General features: G+C 44.4%; 1 protein-coding gene across 1 annotated transcript; it reads right to left on the reverse strand.

Moving 5' to 3' along the window:
• Positions 1-17,492: 17,492 nt before the first annotated feature.
• LOC115108480 (protein zyg-11 homolog) lies at positions 17,493-27,761 on the reverse strand. Its single transcript, XM_029632855.2, has 18 exons — positions 27,319-27,761; positions 25,669-25,834; positions 25,265-25,476; positions 23,625-23,942; positions 23,304-23,417; positions 23,088-23,204; positions 22,856-22,996; positions 22,547-22,723; positions 22,326-22,390; positions 22,100-22,199; positions 21,946-21,996; positions 21,619-21,780; positions 21,427-21,474; positions 21,038-21,235; positions 20,905-20,957; positions 20,714-20,811; positions 20,421-20,600; positions 17,493-20,336 (listed from the first exon to the last, which is right to left on the reverse strand). Exons 1-18 carry the CDS (start codon positions 27,319-27,321, stop codon positions 20,320-20,322), a joined length of 2,220 nt encoding a protein of 739 aa, XP_029488715.1. The 5' UTR covers positions 27,322-27,761; the 3' UTR covers positions 17,493-20,319.
• Positions 27,762-27,797: the final 36 nt, after the last annotated feature.

A 27,797-nucleotide genomic window follows, 5' to 3' on the forward strand; every position in this document is an offset into this window, starting at 1 on the left:
CCCGGTAACGGTCCACCCGGTCGGTTGTTCGTGCCTGAGTCGGTCCGTTCTGCTGTTCTTCAGTGGTCCCACGCCAGCAAGATAGCTTGTCACCCTGGCGTTGCTCGGACTATGGCGCTACTGCGCAGACGATTTTGGTGGCCTGCCATGGGAGAAGATACCCGGAGGTTTGTTGCCGCATGTCCTGTTTGTGCTCAGAACAAAAGTACCAATCGGCCCAGCTCTGGGCTTCTTCACCCCCTACCTATTCTTCGGTGACCTTGGTCGCATCTGGCCCTGGATTTTGTCACGGGTTTGCCCCCTTCTGTTGGGAACACGGTCATTCTGACCATTGTGGACAGATTCAGCAAGTTTGCTCATTTTGTCCCTCTCACCAAGCTTCCATCTGCCACGGAGACGTCCGAGATCCTGGTTAGGGAGGTTTTCAGGGTCCACGGATTGCCCAGTGACATTGTTTCTGACCGTGGTCCTCAGTTTACCTCTGCTGTCTGGAGATCCTTCTGTTTGGCCATTGGAGCTACAGTCAGTCTCACTTCTGGATTTCACCCACAATCTAATGGTCAGGCGGAGAGAGCCAACCAGAAGATGGAGTCCACGCTGCGTTGTCTCCTCTGATCCCACCTCTTGGTCATCTCAATTACCCTGGGTCGAGTATGCCCATAATACCCTTCCTTCATCTGCCACTGGGATGGTCCCCTTCCAATGCCTGTACGGATACCAACCTCCCTTGTTTCCTTCTCAGGAGAGGGATCTTTCGGTTCCTTCTGTCCAGGCCCACATTCGTCGTTGCCACCGGACCTGGCATCAGGCCAGGAAGGTCCTCCTTAGAGTTTCTGACCGGTATCAGATCCAGGCGAATCGTCGCCGTATTCCTGCTCCCGCTTATACCATCGGAGATAAGGTTTGGTTGGCTACACGGGATCTTCCTCTACGGACTGAGTCGAGGAAACTGTCACCAAAGTTCATTGGTCCGTTTGTGGTGGAGAGAATCATTAACCCTGTTGTGGTCCGACTCAAATTGCCGGCAACGCTTCGAGTACACCCCACCTTTCATGTCTCCTGCCTCAAGCCGGTTCTCCTCAGTCCTCTGTTGCCCCCTCTTCCTCGTCCTCCTCCTCGGATGATCGGAGGTGGTCCTGTCTACACGGTGCGCCGCATAATGGATTCCAGACGGCGGGGTCGAGGTTTCCAATATCTCGTGGATTGGGAAGGATATGGTCCTGAGGAAAGGAGTTGGATTCCTCGGCGTCAGATCCTTGATGACGACCTGCTTCGTGACTTCTACCGCCTCCACCCTGGCGCTCCAGGTAGTCCGCCCGGTGGCGTTTGTCGGAGGGGGGGGTACTGTCACGAATCCCGCTTCCTGAGTCTGTGTTTGCCTGTGTTTCCGGTGTCCTGGAACGCATCCTGTCTGGTTGCCGGGCGAATTAGCTTGTTGGGAGATCGATGTTCACCCGCACCTGTATCCCATCAGTAATCTGCACACCTGTCCTGATCATCACCTCTCCCCTTCAAAAGCTCTGACCTGACATCCATTCCCTGCCGGATCGTTAGCCATGAACAGTATGTTGTGCCATAGTATCAGCCTCAAGTTGGATAGAATTTGTTTTGTTGTTTTTTTACGTATTGCTTGCCTTAAACTTACTTCCGTTTGTTCTGTCTTCAGTTACTCACCCGGATCATTTACCCCATTCCCGTCTGGTCGTCGGAGGATTCCGCTACCCCATTGGATCCACCTATTTACTCCCATCAACTCACCACTGCTGCCCGCTACGCCACCTGGATATATCTACCCATTCACATTCACTTGTAAATAAATACTCACCTTCTTCCTACTCTCCTTGTCCTGGTCTGCTTCTGGGTTCGATTTTGAAAGAACGTGACAGACTCGGCTAGCGATAAATAAAATGGTTATTTTGATATTTTTTAAATTTAGTATTGACCGCTGATCTTGATTAATCTATAGGAAGAAATTAGTGTATGATACGTAGTTGGCATACAAGTATTTGTAGGCTACTGTAAATCATAGTCTTGATCTTGTGAATTAATGATGCACTTTGTCAATCTCTCTGCCAATTCCGGGTTGCTAAAATTCTAATAGTTCACCTAATTTCAGTTTGTGACAAAACAAGCAAGTGTAGAGAATCGTTGTACCATCTAAACCACTGTGAGATACATTTTCCATAACCAAAAGGATTGTATGTGTAGTTGTTTTAAAGCTGTTGTAAACAAGTACAAGATGCAAAAAAGAAACTTCAGCTTGGGAAGCAACTTTTTTCTTTATTTACACATTTGTACATTTATGTGGTTATTAAGTATGCTGGTCTATGTCAAATCACTGATTGTTTATGTTTCAAGTTCAGGTCTTTTAGGTTTATCTTTGTGGTGATCTGTCAAGTACAATCACAGAGATAATCAAATTAATCACAAATTCAAATTAATTAAATTAAACATTTAAGCATTAATTGTGTGTTGGTGAAGCAGACCACTAAACAACAGACTGAACAGACTGAACAGACCCTGACGTGTCAGAACAAAGTGCAGTCGAATGTCCGATTTTTGACTAGTAACTCTTTAAATTATATGGCAATGGGGGACACTAGTCAAAGGTGAGGGACACCATTACACCTGTATCACTATGCATTTGTCCCATTTCAAATGTCATTTTAATTGTCTTGTGTTTGACATTCAGAACCCCCCCATCTCTGAACTAGCCTGGCTGACGCGACCCACATGACTCACAGCGCAGGGAGAGCTTTAATCATACTAGGCTGGAAATTAGGCCGTTCATGCAATATTCGCTCAGAAATTGTGCAACGGGTTTGATTGGTTCTTGCAAATGTTTATTTTCTGAGGTTGAGAATTTGTAAGGATTTGAAAATCCAACCGTTGAAATGGAAGTGAGGGGGGGTGTTACTCTGGGGCTGTGCATGTGGGTGTTTGAATGAGAAAGACACTGCGGAGAGCCAACCAATAATTATAATTATTTTCTTGTCTGTATCAAGCAGCTCACTTAATGTCAGATTGAACTGTGACTCTGAACTTGTATCCATGTGTCCCCAGTAGGGCTGAGCTGACGAGTGAAGTGTCCACACCAATTTTCATTATGGAATCGGCTGAGAACCCCAGTGAATTGTGAGACTCTACTACAACTGTATCACAATGCATGACATATTATATGTTGACAGTAAAGTACCAGGGCACATATATGTAAAGCGTAGGAGTGCTGGAGTAGGATTAGCCCCCCCCCTTCTGATACGCTGGGATCAGCACTGCTACCGCTGAGACTCTGAGTACGGGCCAAATCCTATTTCAGTGTTCTTGTTTTTGACTCACTCAGACAATTAGGTAACTCCCCATCTCTATTTTACGTTTGTAAGTATTCAAGGAAATTGTCTAATAGCGGAGTGAATGTAAAATTACAACGCAATAATATTCCTTTCACAGACATTAGGTATAACATTTATTGGATATTTGATAGTCAATTCTTACATTGATAAGTGTCTTTATTGACCAGTGTTCCACCCAGCTAAACTCCCTTTTTCAGGACCCTGTCTTTCAAAGATAATTCATAAAAATTCAAATAACTTCACAGCTCTACATCGTAAAGGGTTTAAACACTGTTTACCATTGTCACGTTCTGACCTTTATTTCCTTTGTTTTGTATTTATTAGTATGGTCAGGGCGTGAGTTGGGTGGGCAGTCTATGTTTATTTTTCTATGTTTTGGGGTATTTCTATGTTTCGGCCTAGTATGGTTCTCAATCAGAGGCAGGTGTCATTAGTTGTCTCTGAGAATCATACTTAGGTAGCCTGGGTTTCACTGTGTGTTTGTGGGTGATTGTTCCTGTCTCTGTGTTTTGCACCAGATAGGGCTGTTTTTGGTTTTCCACGTTTATTGTTTTGTAGTGTTCATGTTTATCTGTTTTTATTAAACATGAATCAATATAACCACCCTGCGTTTTGCTCCGCCTCTACTTCACCACAGGAAAACCCTTACAACCATGCTTGTTCAATGAACCATAAACAATTAATGAACATGCACCTGTGGAAGGTCGTTAAGACACTAACAGCTCACAGACGGTAGGCAATTAAGGTCACAGTTATGAAAACCTAAAACACTAAAGAGGCTTTTCTACTGACTCTGAAAAATACCAAAAGAAAGATGCCCAGGATCCCTGCTCATCTGCGTGAATGTGCCTTAGGCATGCTGCAAGGAGGCATGAGGACTGCAGATGTGGCGCAGGCAATTTATTACCATGTCCGTACTGTGAGACACTAAAGACAGCGCTACAGGGAGACAGGACGGACAGCTGATCGTCCTCACAGTGGCAGACCACGCGTAACAACACCTGCACAGGATCGGTACATCCGAACATGACACCTGCGGGACAGGTACAGGTTGGCAACAACAACTTCCCGAGTTACACCAGGAACGCACAATCCCTCCATCAGTGCTCAGACTGTCTGCAGTAGGCTGAGAGAGGCTGGACTGAGGGCTTCTAGGCCTGTTGTAAGGCAGGTCCTCACCAGACATCACCGGCAACAACGTCACCTATAGGCACAAACCCACCGTTGCTGGACCAGACAGGACTGGCAAATAGTGCTCTTCACTGACGAGTTGCGGTTTTGTCTCACCAGGGGTGATGGTTGGATTCATGTTTATCGTCTAAGGAATGAGCGTTACACCGAGGTCTGTACTCTGAAGCGGGATCGATTTCGAGGTGGAGGGTCCGTCATGGTCTGGGGCGCTGTGTCACAGCATCTTCGGACTGAGCTTGTTGTCATTGCAGGCAATCTCAACGCTGTGCGTTATACAGGGAAGACGTCCTCCTCCCTAGCGTGGTTCCCTTCCCGCAGGCTCATCCTGACACGACCCTCCAGCATGACAATGCCACCAGCCATACTGCTCGTTCTGTGCGTGATTTTCTGCAACAACGGAATGTCAGTGTTCTGCCATGGCCAGCGAAGATCCCGGATCTCAATCCTATCGAGCACGTCTGGAACCTGTTGGATCTGAGGGCTGGGGCCATTCCCCCCAGAAATGTCCGGGAACTTGCAGGTGCCTTGGTGGAATAGTGGTGTAACATCTCACAGCACGAACTGGCAAATCTGGTGCAGTCCATGAGGAGGAGATGCACTGCAGTACTTAATGCAGCTGGTGGCCACACCAGATACTGACTGTTACTTTTGATTTTGACCCCCCCTTTGTTCAGGGACACATTTCTGTTAGTCAAATGTCTGTGGAACTTGTTCAGTTTGTCTGTTGAATCTTGTGTAAATATTTGTATGAACATATGTTAAGTTTGCTGAAAATAAACGCAGTTGACAGTGAGAGGACATTTATTTTTTTGTTGAGTTTAGTTACACTTATCTAATGTATTCTAGCACAATCATTCGTGATTGAATTGGTCAAATTCTATTCACCAAGCCCAATGTTCAGCTATGAATGACGGAGTACTGTATGTGCTCAGAGTAAAGTATGAGGTCCTCCGTGTCACACCCTGATCTTTCACCTGTCTTTATGCTTGTCTCCACCCCTCACCAGTTGTCTCCCATCTCCCCGCATTATCCCCTATGTATTTATACCTGTGTTGTCAGTTGCTAGTTTGTTTTGTTCGTCAAACCTACCAGCGTCCCCCCCCCCCTTGCTCCAGTCTGTTTCTAGTTCCTGTTTTCTAGTTTTGACATTCTGCCTGTGTTATGACTTCTATGAATGGTGATTGGAGGAGTCAAGTGCAGAGGCAGGTAATTCCGTATGTGGATATTTTATTCCAAATACAGCAGAGACACGGACATGCAAAACACAAGGGCGCATGAAACAACCCGTCCAAAATACACAGGACTAAAACTGCCCAGAAAAATATAGATCACACTAATACACCAACACCAATAAACAGAGAACAAGCCCGCACAATACCCAGCGGGCCTAGTGCCCTTAAATAGCCTACAAACAAAACTAACTCAAAACAGGTGTAACCAATTAGACCCAATTAACAGAAACAAAAGGAAGGGGAATCGATGGCAGCTAATAGGCCGGCGACGACGACCGCCGAGCGCTGCCCGAACAGGAAGAGGCACCATCTTCGGCGGGATTCGTGACAGCCTGCCCTGACCCTGAGACTGCCTGTCGTTCTGTACCTTTTGGACTCTGATCTGGATTAATTACCTCTGCCTGCCCTTGACCTGTCGTTTTGCCTGCCCCGTGTTCTAGTAATAAACGTTTGTTACTTCAACACTGTCTTGGTCTTCCCTAAAACGTGATAATCAGTCCCATTTCAGTTGCTTTCTTTTTGATTTACTCAGGCACATCCCAATCTCTGAAAAGTTAGGAATTCTGAAATGTTAAATAATTGTGATGCTGTCAAAACATTTAAACCTGAGTGATATGCATTTGATTTCCAAGCTACCATCTTCTTGTTTTTATCTTCTGGTGTGTGTTGGTGGAGCAGCCCATTTAACACAAGACTGAAATGTGTTCCTGGCCTTAGCCTGTCTGGTACCCATTATTAGCCCACAATATGATCTCCCTAAGGACGCAAAGGTGAGAGGTTCTACTACACCTCTATCTATGCATGCTGTTCAGCGTAAAATGCCCGAGGCGATTTTAATCCCATTTCAATGGTCTTGTTTTTAACCAAAACTTCCTTCGATCTTAAATGTGAAGTGTTTTAAACAAAGCCAACATTTCTTTCAATTTGCAGAACGGATATGAGGAAAAGATCTAGAAGACTGAAAATGCTGTTCTTTGTACATTTTTACTTTGTTATTAATCTTATAGACCAGCAGATGTCACACTCATTGGCATCTTTAGGATATTTGATAGTCAAGTCATACATTGATAAGTGTCTCTTGGTGCATTTCAATCGATAGGTGTTAACTCTGTTTTATTGATGTGTTGGCTATTGATCTGTTTTTTTCTTCTATCACTCCAGTGAGAAATTCATCACTGATCTTTTGAGGGATGTGAAACATGTCACATCAGTTAGACATCATATCACTGAGTACAATTTCAATCTGCCTTTCCCTATTCTAAATCCAGAACGGCATCATATTCTACATACCGTGTGGTACACCATTTTCTAACTTCTAAAACATCAGGTCTCAAATGTAAACTTTACCCTCTAGTATTAATGAATGAACACCATATTTAAGTTTGGTTTTATTCTATTTGTTGACAAGCTTGCAATAGTTCAGACCATATAGACTGAGTTTTATGTAATTGTGGTTTTGTACTGTCACGTATGTTTTATATTCTATGAACACGACATGTAAAGTGTTGGTCCCATGTTTCATGAGCTGAAATAAAAATGTTCCAGCTTATTTTGATAACTTTGTGCACACCTTTTGTTTACATCCCCGTTAGTGAGTGAGAAATGTTCACTAACAGGGATGTAAACAAATGTGTGCACAAGGTTTTATTGAAATAAGCTTTTTGTGCGTATGGAAAAATGTATTAAAGCTTTGCCAAGATAAATCATCCAACTGACAGGTGTGATTAAACAGCATGATTATTACATATTACATAGGTGCACTTTGTGCTGAGGACAAAAGGCCACTTTAAAATGGGCAGTTCTGTCACAACACAATGCCGCCGATGTCTCGTTTCCAGGGAGTGTGCATGCAGACTGCAGGAATGTCCACCAGAGCTGTTGACAGATAATTGAATGTTAATTTCTCAACCACCATGCCAGCCCAGGACCTCCACATCCGACTTCTTCACCTGCTGGATCGTCTGAGACCAACCACCTTCAGATCCACACCCCAACTTTTTTATTATTATTATCTTTTTTAAGGTGTCTGTGACCAACCGATCCATATCTGTATTCCCAGTCATGTGAAAACCATAGATTAGGGCCTTATGACTTCGTTGCATGAACTGTAACTTAGTAAATTCTTAAATTGTTGTGTTTTGTATTTTTGTTCTGTATATGAATGTAGGCTTGGAGTATGTGTCTGTTTCGCTCAAGGCAATTTGCATATACCCCAGAATGTTATGAAGCGTGATCAGATGAATTGCAATTAATTGCAAAGTCCCTCTTTGCCATACAAATGAACTGAATCCCCCCCAAAAAATTCCACTGCATTTCAGCCCTGCCACTAAAGGACCAGCTGACATGTCAGTGATTCTCTCGTTAACACAGGTGTGAGTGTTGACGAGGACAAGGCTGGAGATCACTCTGTCATGCTGATTGAGTTCAAATAACAGACTGGAATCTTCAAAAGGAAGGTGTGGCTTGGAATCATTGTTCTTCCTCTGTCAACCATGGTTACCTGCAAGGAACACATCTTTTATTTTTGTTTTGTTTTTTTGAATTTTTACCCCTTTTTTTTATCCCTTTTTCTCCCCAATGTCGTGGTATCCAATTGTTAGTAGCTACTATCTTGTCTCATCGCTACAACTCCCGTATGGGCTCGGGAGAGACGAATGTTGAAATTCATACGTCCTCTGATACACAACCCAACCAAGCCGCACTGCTTCTTAACACAGCGCGCATCCAACCCGGAAGCCAGCTGCACCAATGTGTCGGAGGAAACACCGTACACCTGGCAACCTTGGTTGGTGTGCACTGCACCCGGTCCACCACAGGAGTCGCTGGTGCGCAATGAGACAAGGATATCCCTACCGGCCAAGCCCTCCCTAACCCGGACGACGGTAGGCCAATGGTGCGTCGCCCCACGGACCTCCCGGTCGCGGCCGGTTACGACAGAGCCTGGCCGCGAACCCAGAGTCTCTGGTGGCACTGCTGGCGCTGCAGTATAGCGCCCTTAACCACTGTGCCACCCGGGAGGCCCACGTGCCGTCATCATTGCTTTGCACAAAAAGGGATTCACAGGCAAGGATATTGCTGCCAGTAAGATTTCACATAAATCAACCATTTATCGGATCATCAAGAACTTTGAGGAGAGTGGTTCAATTGTGAAGAAGGCTTCAGGGCGCCCAAGAAAGTCCAGCAAGCGCCAGGACCGTCTCCTAGTTGAATCAGCTGCGGGATCAGGGCACCACCAGTACAGAGCTTGCTCAGGAATGGCAGCAGGCAGGTGTGAGTGCATCTGCACGCACAGTGAAGGCGAAGACTTTTGGAGGATGGCCTGGTGTCAAGAAGGGCAGCAAAGAAGCCACTTCTCTCCAGGAAAAACATCAAAGCAACGGCTAATGAGGTATCCCCCTATTGTGCAAAGCAATGATGACGGCTAATGGTGATCGTAATGAAATATTAAATGTTTCAGTGTCAAGTTAATTTTGGGTAGAATCAATCCACACTGCTCTAGGCTACTGTGGACTGTGGAGTAGTGCAAGATTATATAAGGTTAGGATTCAAGTAAATGTAAATCACTTACAAATACACAAAGGTGGTAGCAGGAATTGACAGAGGACACTTAAGGCAGGGAAATACCCCCTCATGATGTGTTGAGTAAACCAAATTTTAAGGATGTGCAAAGTAGGACACTGGCAAAACCCTGCTTATAAGTAGGATCCTCCAGAGCAGTGGTGGTCAGTTTCTTAAATTGTTTTTAAAACTTTCACGACTATTGCTTATCTTGATCGACGCTTGTGATTATATGGTTGCTGGTCTCAGGGACATAGTTACCCTCCTTATCAGCCTTCTTCCGTAGAACAAGGTAGGTTCCTAGGGAGCCACAACAAGATGTGTCAAGAGGAGAATAATGAGTCTCTGTCCACATACACCTTGTGCACTGTATTAAAAAGTAATAGGCCTATACTGGCTCCCTGCATTGTCACTGACTTAAAAAGAGGCTATTCATGTACATAATTTACCCCATAACAAGCAAGTCAAGCTGAGAGGGGCTAGCCATGCAGGGTAATGAGTGGTTGTGGTAACTACACAAGATCTGTGAGAAACAACTTCATGGATATTATTTTTATTAGTGGAGGCTGCTTAGGGGAGGACGGATCATAATGGCTGCAATGGAGTCAAAGAATGGTATCAAACACATCAAAGGTGTGGTTTCCATGTGGTTGATACCACTCCAATGACTCCATTTCAGCCATTATTATGAGCTGTCCTCCCCTCAACAGCCTCCACAATTCTAATGTACAGTATATTACATTTATATTCTGCAGCATCTGAGTTACACGCATACATACATATCAGTCTAAATACAGGTAACTGCCAAAATAATGGGACAGCTTGAGTAAATGAGTGAAACAAATTATATTGAAAGTAGGTGCTTCCACACAGGTGTGGCTCTTGAGTTAATTTAGCAATTATCATCCTGTCATGCTGAAGGTTATGTTTAAAATGCTGTCATGGCAGAGGATGACAATGCCCCAATCCACAGGGCATGAGTGGTCACTGAATGGTTTGATGAGCATGAAAACAATGTAAGCCATGGGGGTCTGTCACCAGATCTCAAACCAATTGCGCACTTATTGGAGATTCTAGAGCGGCACCTGATTTTATTAGTCACTCTCACTCTGATATATTAACATGGCGTAAGTCATGGCAAAATGTGTAGAATTGCAGGAAATTGGCTTCAAAACGGCAAAAAATAATAATCCACCCTATGGCTAAATGTGTATAATTGCATCAGACTTGCTTTAAAACTGCAACATTTTCTCTACGCCCCATGGCAAAATGTGTAGAATTGCAGGAAATTATATTTGATATTCTTCAAAGTAGCCACCCTTTGCCTTGATGACAGCTTAGCACACTCTTGGCATTCTCTCAACCAGCTTCATGAGGTAGTCACCTGGAATGCATTTTGATTAACAGGTGTGCCTTGTTAAAAGTTAATTTGTGGAATGTTTTTCCTTACGGCCAATCAGTTGCGTTGTGACAAGGTTGGGGTAAAGACCAAGTCCATATTACCGCAAAAACAGCTCAAATAAGCAAAAGGAATCGACAGTCCATCATTCCTTTAAGACATGAACGTCAGTCAATGCGGAAAATGTCAAGAACTTTTAAAGTTTCTTCAAGTACAGTCGCAAAACCATCAAGCGCTATGATGAAACTGGCCTCCATGAGGACCGCCACAGGAAAGGAAGACCCAGAGTTACCTCTGTTGCAGAGGATACGTTCATTAGAGTTACCAGCCTCTGAAATTGCAGCCCAAATAAACGCTTCACACAGTTCAAGTAACAGACACATCTCAATATCAATTGTTCAGGGGAGATTGCATGAATCAGGCCTTCATGGTCGAATTGCTGCAAAGAATCCACTACTAGAGGTCACAAATAAGAAGAAGAGACTTGCATGGGCCAAGAAACACGAGCAATGGACATTAGACCAGGGGATATCTGTCCTTTGGTCTGATGAGTACAAATTTGAGATTTTTGGTTCCAACTGCCGTGTCTTTGTGAGACGCAGAGTAGGTGAATGGGTGATCTCCACATGTGTAGTTCCCACCGTGAAGCATGGAGGAGGAGGTGTGATGGTGTGTGGGTGCTTTGCTGGTAACACTGTCAGTGATGTATTTAGAATTCAAGGCACACTAAACCAGCATGGCCACAGCATTCTACAGCGATATGCCATCCCATCTGGTTTGCGCTTAGTGGGACTACAATTTGTTTTTCAACAGGACAATGACCCACCACACCTCCAGGCTGTAAGGGCTATTTGACCAAGAAGGAGAGAGATGGAGTGCTGCATACCTTGCCTCCACAATCACTCAACTTCAACCCAATTGAGATGGTTTGAGATGAGTTGAACCACAGAGTGAAAGAAAAGCATCCAACAAGTGCTCAGCATATGTGGGAACTCCATCAAGACTGTTGGAAAAGCAGTCCAGTTGAAGCTAGTTGAGAGAATGGCAAAGCTGTCATCAAGGGTGGCTACTTTGAAGAATCTAAAATATACTTAGATTTGTTTAACACTTTTTTGGTTGCTACATGATTCCATATGTGTTATTTCATAGTTTTGATGTCTTCACTATTATTCTACAATGTAGAAAATAGTAAAAATAAAGAAAAACCCTTGAATAAATAAGTGTGACTGGTACTGTATAAGTCTACTTAACTGAAATGTTGAAGCTTTTTTATTTTGACCCCATTTGGTTTGTTATTTAGGTGAAATGCTCATTTATGATTTGGCATATTTTGGGCATTTTTTTGACAGTCCAATTTGTTTTCTTAATTGAGTTTTTTCTTACTTATTTTAAAGCACTTTTACATGATTCTATCATATGGAGTGCAGCTGTACATGCTAATGATAAGCACAAACAATCTTGATTTATTTGTACATCAAATAATTTAGTTACCAGCAATGTGCAAACTATATGTTGTATGTAAATTCTGAGAGAAATTTGCGTTTTTGATAACTCTGAGTCTATTATTTTATATAATTTGTAAAACCAGCATATTTAGTTGCCATTTGTTTAACATGTTGTATACCAACGTATTTAATTGGAAATAATGTTTAATGTTTGAATGCTAAATGTATTTAAACATTTAACATGATTTCACTCTCATTTTGTGTTTTTCGCTCTGACCGACACATCAGTTAGTCTATACTCCCACCGTTGCTTAATGACAAAGCCAAGCGGACCTTCAACTGTCTTGTGTGTGTTTCAGCCTACTCTGCACAGATGGGTTTGATTGAGAAGACACAGGGGCTACTCCCAGGGGCTGGTAAGATGACCAAAGGTCAAATGCATGCACACATCACACACACTCTCCCATCACATCCCCCCCCCCCCCCCCCCCCCCCCACACACACATTCTCCCATCACATCTCCACACACACACACACACACACGTACTCCCATTACATCCACACCACAGGAGGTCGGGAGGACGAGCTCGTGGTAATGGCTGGAGCGGAATGAGTGGAACGGTATCAAATACATTAAACACATAGCTTCCATGTGCTTGATGCCATTCCATTTACACCGTTCCTGCCATTATTATGAGCCGTCCTCCCCTCAGCAGCCTCTACTGATCCACACCCATAATTTAACATCATGAAATTGTGTTTTTTTGCATGAGTTCAGCCTCATTCTCTCTCTCCCTACCTCCTCTCCTGTAGGGGGCAGTCAGCGTCCCCCCAGAGCGGTGGGCTTTGCCCTGGCTAAAGAGCTGATCTTCACTGGTAGGAGAGTGGATGGACAGAGGGCTGTGGACATCGGACTGGTCATCAGAGCTACAGAGTAGAACCCAGATGGAGACGGTGCCTATTGATACTACCACAGGTTAGGCGCACGCATACACACTAACGCACACATACACACTAATACACGGATGCAGTGGAGGCTGCTGAGAGGAGGATGGCTCATAATAATGACTGGATAGTCAGTTGGCAAGCAACAAGGACAAGAAGCTGCCATGAGGGGAAACATGTTCGGCTGGTTCCAGCTAGTTGTATCTTGTTCTTGATACCATGTCTTGTTTTGATGTGTTTTGACTGATTTAATATCAATGCTAATATGGCAAAGAAACAACCCTTCTATAGCTAATCTTATGCTTTTTGACACATTTTGCTAAGCGGCTGAGAGAAAATATAGATGTTTTAGACTTAATTTCCTGCTAAGGCAAAATTTCAGGGGTGTGTGATACGCCAGTGCCCTTCTCCTCCTCTCCAGGCATCTGTCACTCCAAATTTCTCTCACTCCATCTCAGATGCCAGCAGTTGACAGGGGCACCTCGGCAGTCAAGTGGAGAAACAGTCCACAAATAACATATGCACACACACACAAACTAGTTATTTGCAGTCGCACGGCTTGGAGGACATATTTATGTATCTGAGAATGAATTAGGACGAAAAACCATACTGATTGTTTTCTCCATTCCACAGTGATGAGTGATTGACGGCTATACTGAGAAAAAATATAAACGCAACATGCCGCAATTTCAAAGATTTTACTGAGTTACAGTTCATATAAGGAAATCAGTCAACTGAAATAAATACATTTGGCCCTAATATATGGATTTCACATGACCCATGAGGCAGGGGTGCAGCCATGGGTGGGCCTGGGAGGGCATAGGCCCACCCACTGGGGAGCTTGGCCCAGCCAAACAAATGAGTTTTAACCCACACAAATAATTTATTACTAGCAGAAATACCCCCAGGTTTGAACCGGGGTAACCTGCTAGCTAAAGTCTTGCCGTTTGTATGCCTTCAGAAAGTATTCCTACCCCTTGACTTATTCCACATTTTGTTGTTACAGCCTGAATTCAAAATGGATGAAATATATTTTATTTCACCAATCTACACACAATACCCAATAATGACAAAGTGAAAATATGTTTTAAGAAATGTTTTCAAATTTTAAATACAGATCTAATTTACATATGTATTCACACCCCTTTGCTACGACACTCCTAATTGAGCTCTGGTGCATCCATTTTCCTTTGATCATCCTTGAGATATCACTACAACTTGGAGTTATGTGGCCAATTCAATTGTTTGGACATGTTTTAGAAAGAAACACACCTGTGCATGTCAGAGCAGAAACTATACCAAGGAACTGTCCATAAATCTCAGAGATAGAATTGTGATGAGGTATATACAGTGCCTTGCGAAAGTATTCGGCCCCCTTGAACTTTGCGACCTTTTGCCACATTTCAGGCTTCAAACATAAAGATATAGAACTGCATTTTTTGTGAAGAATCAACAACAAGTGGGATACAATCATGAAGTGGAACGACATTTATTGGATATTTCAAACTTTTTTAACAAATCAAAAACTGAAAAATTGGGCGTGCAAAATTATTCAGCCCCTTTACTTTCAGTGCAGCAAACTCTCTCCAGAAGTTCAGTGAGGATCTCTGAATGATCCAATGTTGACCTAAATGACTAATGATGATAAATACAATCCACCTGTGTGTAATCAAGTCTCCGTATAAATGCACCTGCACTGTGATAGTCTCAGAGGTCCGTTAAAAGCGCAGAGAGCATCATGAAGAACAAGGAACACACCAGGCAGGTCCGAGATACTGTTGTGAAGAAGTTTAAAGCCGGATTTGGATACAAAAAGATTTCCCAAGCTTTAAACATCCCAAGGAGCACTGTGCAAGCGATAATATTGAAATGGAAGGAGTATCAGACCACTGCAAATCTACCAAGACCTGGCCGTCCCTCTAAACTTTCAGCTCATACAAGGAGAAGACTGATCAGAGATGCAGCCAAGAGGCCCATGATCACTCTGGATGAACTGCAGAGATCTACAGCTGAGGTGGGAGACTCTGTCCATAGGACAACAATCAGTCGTATATTGCACAAATCTGGCCTTTATGGAAGAGTGGCAAGAAGAAAGCCATTTCTTAACGATATCCATAAAAAGTGTTGTTTAAAGTTTGCCACAAGCCACCTGGGAGACACACCAAACATGTGGAAGAAGGTGCTCTGGTCAGATGAAACCAAAATTTAACTTTTTGGCAACAATGCAAAACGTTATGTTTGGCGTAAAAGCAACACAGCTCATCACCCTGAACACACCATCCCCACTGTCAAACATGGTGGTGGCAGCATCATGGTTTGGGCCTGCTTTTCTTCAGCAGGGACAGGGAAGATGGTTAAAATTGATGGGAAGATGGATGGAGCCAAATACAGGACCATTCTGGAAGAAAACCTGATGGAGTCTGCAAAAGACCTGAGACTGGGACGGAGATTTGTCTTCCAACAAGACAATGATCCAAAACATAAAGCAAAATCTACAATGGAATGGTTTAAAAATAAACATATCCAGGTGTTAGAATGGCCAAGTCAAAGTCCAGACCTGAATCCAATCGAGAATCTGTGGAAAGAACTGAAAACTGCTGTTCACAAATGCTCTCCATCCAACCTCACTGAGCTCGTGCTGTTTTGCAAGGAGGAATGGGAAAAAATTTCAGTCTCTCGATGTGCAAAACTGATAGAGACATACCCCAAGCGACTTACAGCTGTAATCACAGCAAAAGGTGGCGCTACAAAGTATTAACTTAAGGGGGCTGAATAATTTTGCATGCCCAATTTTTCAGTTTTTGATTTGTTAAAAAAGTTTGATATATCCAATAAATGTCGTTCCACTTCATGATTGTGTCCCACTTGTTGTTGATTCTTCACAAAATACAGTTTTATATCTTTCTGTTTGAAGCCTGAAATGTGGCAAAAGGTCGTAAAGTTCAAGGGGGCCGAATACTTTCGCAAGGCACTGTATGTAGGGATGGGTATAAAACCATTTCTAGAGTGTTGAAAGTTTCCAAGAGCACAGTTGTCTCCATCATTGCGAAAAAATATCGAACTACTCAGACTCTGCCAAGAGCTGGCCGTCCGACCAAACTGAATAACCGGGCAAGAAGGACCTTGGTCAGGTAGGTGACCAAGAACCCAATGTCTACTCTGACAGAACTACTCTTTGGCCTGAATGCAAAGCGCCATGTCTGGAGAAAACCAGGCACAGCTCATCACCCATCTAACACCACCCGTACCGCGAAGCATGGTGGTGGCAGCATCATGCTATGGGGATGCTTTTCATCGGTAGGGACTGGGAGACTGGTAAGGATGGAGGGAACAATGAATGGAGCCAAATACAGGCAAATCCTTGATGAGAACCTGCTTCAGAGTGCAAAAGACCTTAGACTGGAGGCATAGATTTACTTTCCAACAGGACAATGACTCCAAGTATACAGCCAAACCAATGCTGGAATGGCTTCAGAACAAGAATGTGAAAGTCATTGAGTGGCCCATCTAAAGCCCAGACTTGAATTCCATTTGAAAATCTGTGGAAAGACTTGAAGATTGCTATTCACTGCTGCTCCCCATCTAATTTAAGAGTTTAAGAAAATCTTTAAGGAAGAATGGGAGAAAATCCCTAAATCCAGATGTCCCAAGCTGATAGACATACCCAAGATGACTCAAAGCTGTAATCATCACCAAAGTATTTCCTCGGGTGTGAATACTTATGTAAATGAGATATCTGTATTTCTTTTAATACATTTGCTAAAATTTCTAAATATGTTTTCACTTTGTCATTACGGGGTATTATGTTTAGATGAGTGAGAAAAAACATATTTCATCCATCTTGAATTCAGGCTGTAACGCAAACATTTTTGGAATAAGCGGTGAGAATACTTTCTGAAGGCACTGTAGACTCAGAAAAAGGGTTCTCCCTCAGGGACAGCCGGCGAACCCTCTAAGAACTATTTCTCATCAGTCACACACATCCCAGCTCTCACACCCTGTTCATTATCTCTGTGTGCTAGTGGCAGGTATGTCTGTAACCTGTCTGTGTGGGTCTGTATCTCTCAGGTGGACGTCACATCGGGGATGGCCAGAGAGGATGTGCTAAGCCAGGGTAAGAGATCAACTGGTAAAATGCCCATGTGCATTGTCCATGGTCAAACTGTAGTGGTATATCATGTCTCTTTCTCCAGCTGATCCTGACACGAGGGCATGGCTGCCTTTATAGAGAAGAGACCCCCACTCTACAATGGAGAGTAACACACATGGAGGGTTGTGTGTTTGTTTTTTAAACTGCAGTTGTAATATATTTCAGCATATGGATCAAGGATGGCTTTTGAGAAAGTAAAACAGACTGCCAGTTTACAGCCGATGGGGGTGTACATTCTTTATTTCAAAAACATGAAAAAATGACCCTCAGCAGCAAAATGGCATCTTAGCAAATGGCCTTCCCATTAGAGCCACCCCACTCCCAGTTTCATGAAATACCCATACAGAAAGAGGAAACTGTCACATTAGGGGAATGCACAGACGAGACTAAACTTTCCCACAGCTTCAATCATAGTGAGAGGACAACTCAAATGTAATATTCTGTCAGTATAAATGTAGAAAATACTGACTTTAGTTTACAGTTCAGTTTGTTCTGTGCATTTCTCTTGATGCCATAGAGAAGAGATACTTTGACCCATGCAGTGGTAGCATGCACATACAATGTGTAGGCTGATTTGAAATCAAGCATGTGGAGATTTGCCAGCAGGCATGAAATGTAGTTTCAGCCGCCATTGCATAGAGAATGAAGACGAGATCAGTAGCATATATCATTATTAGTCACAACCAGGCTCATGCTCAGGAGGGTGCAATGTACAGACCGTTGCAGATAGACAATTTTGTCATTTTGACGGCAAGGAAATAACATTTTTAGTGCGGCCCTCAAAAAGCGAATGCAGCCCCTGGGGCAAAATGAGTTCAACACCCCTGGGATAGGCGTCTTTTTGGGATTGCGCTACTCTCGCTGCCTCTCCCCTTAATCGCAGAATTCTCAACTCAGGTCTGCCTCCTACGTTTTCTTAAGTACCTCCTTTTGAAATAAACAACAAAACACATATTGTTTCCAACACTTTAAACCAATCATTAAAGACTGTACTTGAGTATGGGAGATGAGAAACTACAAACACTTGTCTGGCTATAGTGGCGAGCACTTAACTCTAAGTCCTCCTGACTTCAGAGTCTGGAATGGCTCTTTGAGGTTGACGGCACAATGCGTCGATAATGAAGGTGGCTGTGATTTTACTGGTTGGTTCTCCTCTTTCTCACTCAAACACCCAGATGCACAGCCCCCGAGCGTCACCCCCTTCAACTACAACAGTTGGATTTTCAAATCCAAACGAGGTCTCAAACAAAAAAAAAAAAAACATTGAGAAACCATAAAACCCGCCACACAATTTCTGAGTGAATATTGCATTAACGAACGGCCTCCTTTCCAGACCAGGGAAGTCACAGCTCTCCCTGCGCTGTGAGTCATGTGGGCTATGTCAGTACAAACACTCCCCCTAGCATCAAACACACACTCACCTATACACTGATCCAAATACGCAAGCATGCACACAGACCAGCAACCATGGAAGCACATAACTTATTTTCTTGAGTTCTTTCTTCCTACTGTGCAAAGTCGTATATGTATTCTGTCTTAATGTTGACCAGTATATTTATTGCCATTTTTGTCCACAGGGAAACAACATTACTATTAACATCATTTTTATAAACCAGGAGAACTCAAATCTTGTCCTGGAGGTCCACAATACTGCTGGTTTTCATCCTAACCCTCTAATCAGGTACTGATTCAGACCTGCAACCCTTGGTGAGTATACACTGTGGCAAAAATGTATCTATAAATTAATTCATACATTTATAATTATCAATTAACTACCACAGAGAAAATAACTATGGACTGTATTGTGGACCTCCATGTCTGGATTTGAATAGTCCTGCTTCAAACTGGGCGAATCAAAAGATCATTCAGACAAACTTGAGCATGCTGGGAAATCACACCGTCATGTGCATATATTAGCTAATCAGCCAGAGGAGCTGGACTCTCAACCCCAGAACTGAGCTTTAAGGCTGCTACACACTTTACACAAATGCAGCAACAGCTTCGTTTTCTAGGTACTTCTACATACTTTTGTGCGGATCCAATTTGGGAATGGCCCGTATACGACGCCCCATCACTGTTTGCGTAGGGTATGTAGGGCCCTCTATTGGCCGAATCCAAACTTGGTGCGCCTGCAGAACTCCAACCATGAATCGATGTCAATGGTGTTAATTGATGTCGATTAGTGTGAGTCCAAGATGCGTGCAGGATTCTTAAATAAGGATTCGGCCCTTTCAGAGTCCAACAGGAAAGAAACAGTTAAACCATATAGTTCAACTGGTTTTCTATTCATGCTATGGACGCTGTTAACCAACAACTCATGCTTGTCTTAAGGTTTATTTTTCTTTAGTTAAATCAATCATAATTTCCTTATCCCAACAGTAGTGCACTTAGTCATACTGTTGCTTTTGAACCAAACCAGAAAATAAATAACAGCAAGGTATGTGTGCAAAGAAATGCGTCGTTTCTGTTCTCTCATTCACTTTACAGCACCACCTTGTGACAGGGTGTCGTTCTTCACCCCAGTTTAAAGGCGCCCACATACTAGGTTTGGTTTACGCCAAGTAGAACTCGTCTAGGCGAAGCAAACGTCTGTGCCTCGCATATACTCCCTTAAAAGACCTTTGCTTGAAAAATGAGAAAAGAAAATGCAATATTACCATTTCTCCCTCTTGAAACGCCGTAGCAACATAGCCACCTGCTCAATAGTCAGAATTAATCTACGAAGAATCAAGGAATCTGTAAATCATTTTGTTAAATTTGGTGCAGTATTTCTCAAGTGAAAAATGTGCAATTAAAACTAGGTTCACTGAATGACAAACACTTCAATGAAGAATCCCGTAGTACTGTTGACTTTGGCTTGCCTCAAGAACACATTTGGTGCGCGAACAACTGGAAAAAAAACCTGCGAACTCCAATATAATCAGAAACGTAAAAATTTGGCGCAAACTGTTTCGACTGGGAAGCATGCGACAGGCTTATTGAACATGTGTGAACACACACACCTCTTCCTGGACTCTTGTCTTGACATTACAGGTGGAATGGGTTCTGATCAGGGTGTATCACTCTCTGGAGGAGAAAGACAGAGCAGTTTTATTGACTTTTAACATGTTTTGAAATCACACACACCAGAAATCATTGTGTGTGTCTCACCTTTGTGTGTGTGTGGGGGTGTTTGTGTGGTCTGGCCGGTGCGAGCCTGGTGGCGCTGCAGGCTCTCCAGGATGCCATCAGTCAATCGCATGACATCTGCGTGTGTGTCGGGGTGTGTCTGGACCTTTTCCAGCTGCTGCAGACCTCCCTCCTCCAGCAGCATACTGCAGTACCGAGGGGCTGCAGGAGTCCAGAGAGAGTACACTCATATTGATGACGCACAGAGCAGAATATACAGAAACGTAGGACAGGTAGAAAACTATTAAGCTCTATATGGAGTGTGTGTGTTTCACCGTTCTTGCTGCAGACATGCTGCATGGCCCAGGCTGCCCACAGCTGGACTCCTGGGGTGTGGAAACACTCCAACAGGGGGAAGAAAGGGTTAAAGGACCTACAGAGGGGGGAGGAGATCATTAATACGCAGGCTGCATCTTAATAGTTTACAGTGGCTTCCTCTCCTCATGTGCGTGCATGGAGGTCTTACCTGTAAGCCACCATCTCACACTCTGGGGTCTGCCACTTCAGGATGGCAGAGTGCTGGAGGAGAGACACAGAACACGAGACAATTATTACACACACACAGGTGGTATAACAACTCACAGACCTCCCCCACGTACCAGTTGTTCTAGCAGGTCAGACCTCAGTGTGATACTGAGTGTCCATGCAGCCTTTCCTCTGGAGGTGAGGTGGGCCAGTATCCCAGCAGCGAAGTAGGACACCTCCACCTCAGGGCTGTGGAGCAGGGAGCAGATGTGATCCAGAAAGCCCTGAACCATCAGCTCCTCATGCAGCTCCCCAACCTCTGCTATGTTGTTCTGGAGCGAGACAGAGCCACACAGTCAGCTCTTCCACCACTTCAAATGGGATGATTCAAACATAAAACAAATCGGTTTCATCAGTAGTTTGTCTCTGCTGAATTCACTACGGCTAGCCCCTACAACCACAAACCAGGGCTACTGACCAGTAGAATAAATACACTGTCAGTCAAAGGTTCACTATGACTCACCAGCAGCCCCAACACCTTCTGCTGGATGGAAGACTCCGAGGGGAACGACTACAGAGAGAAAGAAAGGGGACAATAAAGAGGCGTGAGTGAGTCAACTTGCACTTCAGGCAGTAAGAACGTCAGAGAGAGAGAGTGTTGTAACTAGCACTTTAATGAACAGCTCTAGGGTCTGTGAGTATGTGTGTGTACTACCTCCAGAACTTTAATGAACAGCTCCAGTCCCTGGTTCTCTATAAAATGGCGGCAGGTGGTTGGTGATTCGTCGGTGAGGTTCCAGAGCGCGCTCAGTGTGAACTTGAGGGTGGCATCCACCCCGCCCTGAGTCGCCTTCTGACGCACAATGTGGAGGAGTTGCTGCAGAGAGAGAGAGAAAGAGGGATAGAGAAAGTGGAGGATAGACAGAGAGATTGTGACAATTACTGTATTTCTTTTTAAACACTGCAGACAGCGATTCTTTTGATTGGGAAGGCATGTGCCAATGACCAGCTGTGTGAATGGAGGATGTTTGAACAGTCTCACCTTCACTATGAACAGCTCTGCTCCCAGCTGGGCTGTCTGCTCTGTAGATAACTGTACAGGAAAACACACACATCAGCAAAGACCAAACCTCAAACACATTTCTAATACCATATTTGACACACAGTCAGACATGTAGGCACACACACACCCCTACCTTGGCAGCCAGTATAGAAATGATAGCCACAGCCATCCTCTGCATGTTCTGGTCCTCATGGTTACATAGCCACTGCATCACCAGCTTAGCAGCCTCAAACCTGGATTATAGACCACACACATGCACAGTACAAAGGATACGTGCATTGTACATACTACGTCTTTCATGAGACACAATCTTAAAGGATGAATACATCTACAGTCAGTCATTCAATGTGTATATCTACCTGTTGAAGGGGACCTCCTGCAGTATGCGGTCACTGCACAGAGAGAGAAGGCAATTCTTTTGCAACTGGAGAAAAAGGATCCAAGATGATGGTTAGAGCCAAAACAAAACCCCCACTCAAGCCTGGTCCAGAAACAGCCCCTAGCCAGTCTGTGTTTACAGATGGGACGAACCTGGATATGTGTAAACAATATGGAGGAGAAGGTGAGAGTGTGTGTGTACCTGTTGGTGGTTAGGGAAGGTCCTCATGGCCTCCAGCAGTAGTTGAGTGACTGTGCCAAGCAGTCTAACAGGCATGCCCGCTGCCAGGTCCTGCTTGGTCAGGTTAAACACACATGCACTGGCTGCCAACTGGACGTTCAGGGTGGCAGGGTGGTTCTTCATCCCCAGTATTACCAACTAGAGACAGAAGGATCGAGGAAGAAGAGGGAGTGACTCATTACTTTATAAAAATGTGGACACAGAGCCATGCTGTTGTAAGATGTATTTTGAGGTGAAGGGTAGAGTAGACATTACACAATGTGTGTGTACCTTGAGTATGTCAGGCCGTGGTTTCTCCATGACGTGAGTGAGACTGAACAGATGAAACAGAGCCTCTCTGACAAAGCCGTCTCTCTCACTGTAGCGAAGCAGCGACTCACAGATCTGAGTCTCATTGGCCTCTCCTGTCACCTGCCAAACAGAGGACACATACATAGCGTGGTGCTCAGTCAGTATTGCTGCTTCCTCTACAACGACAGAGAAGAAAAACAGTGAAACCCACCTTGAGGATGCCCTCTCCATTGAGGAAGTCAGAGAAGCCAGCATCTGTAGCCAGCAGACCAACAAAGGTCATCCCTGGACGTTCCTCTACAAACGCCTTGACCGCTGCATCTGTCACCTGGCATAACACACACACCAGGTAAACACTCTACACACACAGCTGCAATACACACACTCACAACTCGAGCCAACTCCACTCATACTCTGTCTCCAGTACCTGTTTGCGTCCAGACACATCCAGAGAGACCAGAGCAGGCAGGATCCCAGGTTCGCCCAGCAACTGGCGAGCCACGTCTGATGTGAACTGTTTATCATCACTGATGTCCAGGTGCTGCATAGGTAGGTTTTCACACATCCACAAAAGCATGAGTATCAGAAATAACACTATTCGAGCACCACAAGTAAACGTCAGGGATAGCGAACAATCACAGTGCTGGAACTAGAAAAAGGTTTAAGAAACTTCACTCAGCGATATATATGCTTTTTATAGTGGAGCAAATGAATACAGAACTTGAGCATTAGAGTTGTCCCCACCCACCTGCAGTGCCTCCAGTTGTCCAATGACGGCCAATAGCTGTGCGGTGCTCATCTCCAGCCTCTTCAGCTGGTGTAGTGTTAGTGACCTCAGCCTCTCCCTGAGGCCCAGTAGAGGACTGAGGTTGGTTACTGAGGTGTTGGACAGGTCCAGGCTCTCCAGGCGGGGTAGGGAACACACGTCAGCCAGCCCAGCGTCGTAGAAGTCCACATTGGCCAGGGAGAGGGAGCGGAGCCCCTGGAGAGAGCTGAAGCGGTGATGAGATGGTTCCTCCAGAGAGGACATGGTTAGACCTGTCAGGACCAACCGCTGTAAGCTCTCCTGTGGGGAGGAAGAGGTTGGAGAGTGAGGGAGGGAGAGTGTTTGCGGTTGTCTGTCCCTGCTGGAAGCTCTCTTATCTGTGTACACCGCATTCGGAAAGTATTCAGACCACTTGACATTTTCCAAATATTTTTACGTTACAGCCTTATTCTAAAATTTCCTCATCAGTCTACACACAATACCCCAGAATGACAAAGCAAATGTTTACCTATTTTAAAAAGACATATAAATAATAAACTTATTTAAGTAAGTTTTGAGACCCTTTGCTATGAGACTCAAAATTGAGCCCAGGAGCATTGTTTCCATTGATCATCCTTGAGATGTTTCTACAACTTGATTGGAGTCCACCTGTGGTAATTTCAATTGATTGGACATGATTTGGAAAGGCACACACCTGTCTGACCAAGAACTCGATGGTCACTCAGACAGAGCTCCAGAATTCCTCTGTGGAGATGGTTGTCCTTCTGGAAGGTTCTCCCATCTCTGCAGCACTTCACCAATCAGGCCTTTATGGTAAGAGTGGTCAAACGGAAGACACTCCTCAGTAAAAGACGACAGCCCGCTTGGAGTTTGCCAAGAGGCCTCTAAAGGACTCTGATCATGAGAAACAAGATTATCTGGTCTGATGAAACAAAGATTGAACTCTTTGTCCTAAAAGCTGAGCGTCACGCCTGGAGGAAATCTGGCACCATCCCTACGGTGAAGCCTGGTGGTGGCAGCAGCATACTGTGGGGATGTTTTTCAGAGGAAGGGACTGGGAGACTAGTCAGGATCGATTCAAAGGTGAACGGAGCAAAGTACAGAGAGATCCTCGATGAAAACCTACTCCAGAGTGCTCTGGACCTCAGACTGGGGCGAAGGTTCACCTTCCAACAGGACAACGACCCTAAGCACACAGCCAAGAGAATGCAGGAGGTCTCTCCAGAGATGTTCGATCGGGTTCAAGTCTGGGCTTTGGCTGGGCCAATCAAGGACATTCAGAGACCATCCAACCTGACAGAGCTTAAGAGGATCTGCAGAAAAGAATGGGAGAACTCCCCAAATACAGGTGTGCCAAGCTTGTAGAGTTATAACCAAGAAGACTCAAGGCTGTAATCGCTGCCAAAGGTGCTTCAACAATGTATTGAGTAAAGGGTCTGAATGCTCCTTTTTCACTTTATAAATGTGCAAAAACCTGTTTTTGGTTTGTCCTTATGGGGTATTGTGTGTAGTTTGCTGAGGAAAAAAAACAATTGAATCCCTTTTAGAATAAGGCTGTAATGTAACCAAATGTGGAAAAAGTCAAGGGGTCTGAATACTTTCTGAATGCACTGTATGTTTACCTGGCAGTGTTTGTTGGAGGCCAGTCCCTGTAGTATGTCAGAGATGGTGAGGTCAGCGTTGACCCTGGCAGCGTCCAGCTCCAGCAGGCGGTGAGGACAGAGAGCTCTCTGGAACGCCTCGGCAGAGATACGAGCAGTCCGGATACACGCACGACGCAGCCGTAGGTACTCACAGCTACGAAACACTCCCACTGTACTGTCATTCAACAGACCTGAAAACAACACCCACACTTTTCTTGTTAGAGCTGGGCTGGGACAAATATCACCCAATGACTGGAAATAGCCCATTACTGCTCTAGACACTGAATTAAAGGCCTGTTTCGTGTTTTTGTACTAATAATCAAGGTAAGGATCTGAGCTTGGATCTGTGACCACTGACTACTTCATGTTCGTTGCTCACTTACCTTCAGTGGCCATCTTAGCTAACAGCTGGTCAGCTAGCTCCTGGGGGAACAGTAAAGAGTCTCTGAGACAGAGAGATCCATCGGCGTGCTTCGCACAGAACTTCTCCAGGTTCCCACTCACGTAAGACAGACACAGGTCTGTCAGAGATGCCGGGGACGCCTCGTCCTGGAACACACACACACAACATTAGACACTTACACTACATGACCAAAACTATATTGACAACTGCTTGTCAAACATGGGGATTAATATGGAGTTGGGATCCCCTTTGCTGCTGTAACAGCCTCTACTCTTCTGGGAAGGCTTTCCACTAGATGTTGGAGCACTGCTGCAGGGACTTGCTTCCATTCAGCATTAGTGAGGTCAGGCACTGACATTGTGCAATTAGGCCTGGCTCGCAGTCGGGATTCCAATTCATCCCAAAGGTGATCGATGGGGTTGACATCAGGGCTCTGTGCAGGCCAGTCAAGCTCTTCCACACTGATGTCAACAAATCACTTCTGTATGGACCTTGCTTTGTGCACGGGGCATTGTCATGCTGAAACAGGAAAGGGCCTCTGTTGCCACAAAGTATGAAGCACAGAATCGTCTAGAATGACAATGTATGCTGTAGCATTAAGATTTCCCTTAACTGGAACCAAGAGACCTAGCCCGAACCATGAAAAACAGCCCCAGACCATTATTCCTCCTCCACCAAACTAAACAGTTGGCACTATGCATTGGGGCAAGTAGTGTTCTCCTGGTATCCACCAAACCCAGATTTGTCCGTCTGACTGCCAGATAGTGAAGTGTGATTAATCAATTCAGAGAACACGTTACCACTACTCTAGAGTCCAATGGTGGCGACCTTAACACCACTCCAGCCAATGCTTGGCATTGCGCATGGTGATCATAGGCTTGTGTGTGGCTGCTCGGCCATGGAAACCTCGAAGCAACATCTGCACAATAACTGTTCGTCATGAAGCTCCCGACTAAACGTTATTGTGCTGACATTGGACAGACGGTTTTTACTCGCTACGTGCTTCAGCACTCGGTGGTTCTGTTCTGTAAGCTTGTGTACACTGAGCCCTTGTTTACAGTTGACCGGGGAAGCTCTGGCAGGGCATACATTTGACGAACTGACTAGATGGAAAGGTGGCATCCTATGAAGGTGCCACATTGAAAGTCACTGAGCTCTTCAGTAAGGGCAATATTTGTCTATGGAGATTGCATGGCTGTGTGCTCGATGTTATACACGGGTGTGGCTGAAACAGCCGAATCCACTCATTTGAAGTGGTGTCCACATACTTTTGTATATATAGTGTATGCCAGCAATCCCAAATGGCATACCAAGCATATGGCCAAAGTTAAAATGGTCGCCAATGAGACCTCATACCCATAACTCCCAGGAGGTAGAGTATGTCTGGAGTGGTAGGCTGTTGTCAAACCCCAAAATAACGAGCAATGATCGCTAGATAATTATCCATCCTCCTGAGCTTAAAAAAAAAAAGGAAGGTTTAACTAGTTAACGACGTGGATCAAATTTCAGCAGATATCTAACTAAGACTAGATAGCTTGCTACTGGTATGCATTGTTCGATGCCTTGCTGGTCCTTGTCGACAATGCACGACAATTGAATGCTAGACATTGATATCGAAAACAAAACTCACCATTTTCAAGAAATTGCAGGCTTGACTCCCGACCAAAGATCAATATCGCTATTGGTCTCTACCTACGCCGAGTCGTCTCGGTTTGCCTTGTTAACTTGCTACTTAGCTAGCCTAATCTTGCTGGATTATTTTTTGCAAGGTGATAACTGGCTATCTAGCGTTCTAACGTTAGCTACAAACTAGCTAACTTGTTGGTACCGAACTAAGATATAAAATCGATGTTCCTGGAAAACGATTAATATAGTTGTGAAAATGTTTCGACTTCATTTTCAAACCATGTCCGTTAGTTAACCTAGGCTGAAGGCTGACACTAATCTAAATCTACACACATACTTGTTTTTAACGATAGCTTTACTTTTTTAATTTAGGGGGCTAAATCAGCTTTAATATTGCAGATAGATTGTAGCTCTATTTTTGTTGACAGACCGTAAAAAAAAAAAAAGTGACACAGGAAGTACATCACCGGTCGATGGGGCGGG

Source organism: Oncorhynchus nerka, linkage group LG24 (genome assembly GCF_034236695.1).
Source record: "Oncorhynchus nerka isolate Pitt River linkage group LG24, Oner_Uvic_2.0, whole genome shotgun sequence".
Taxonomy (NCBI): Eukaryota; Metazoa; Chordata; class Actinopteri; order Salmoniformes; family Salmonidae; genus Oncorhynchus; species Oncorhynchus nerka.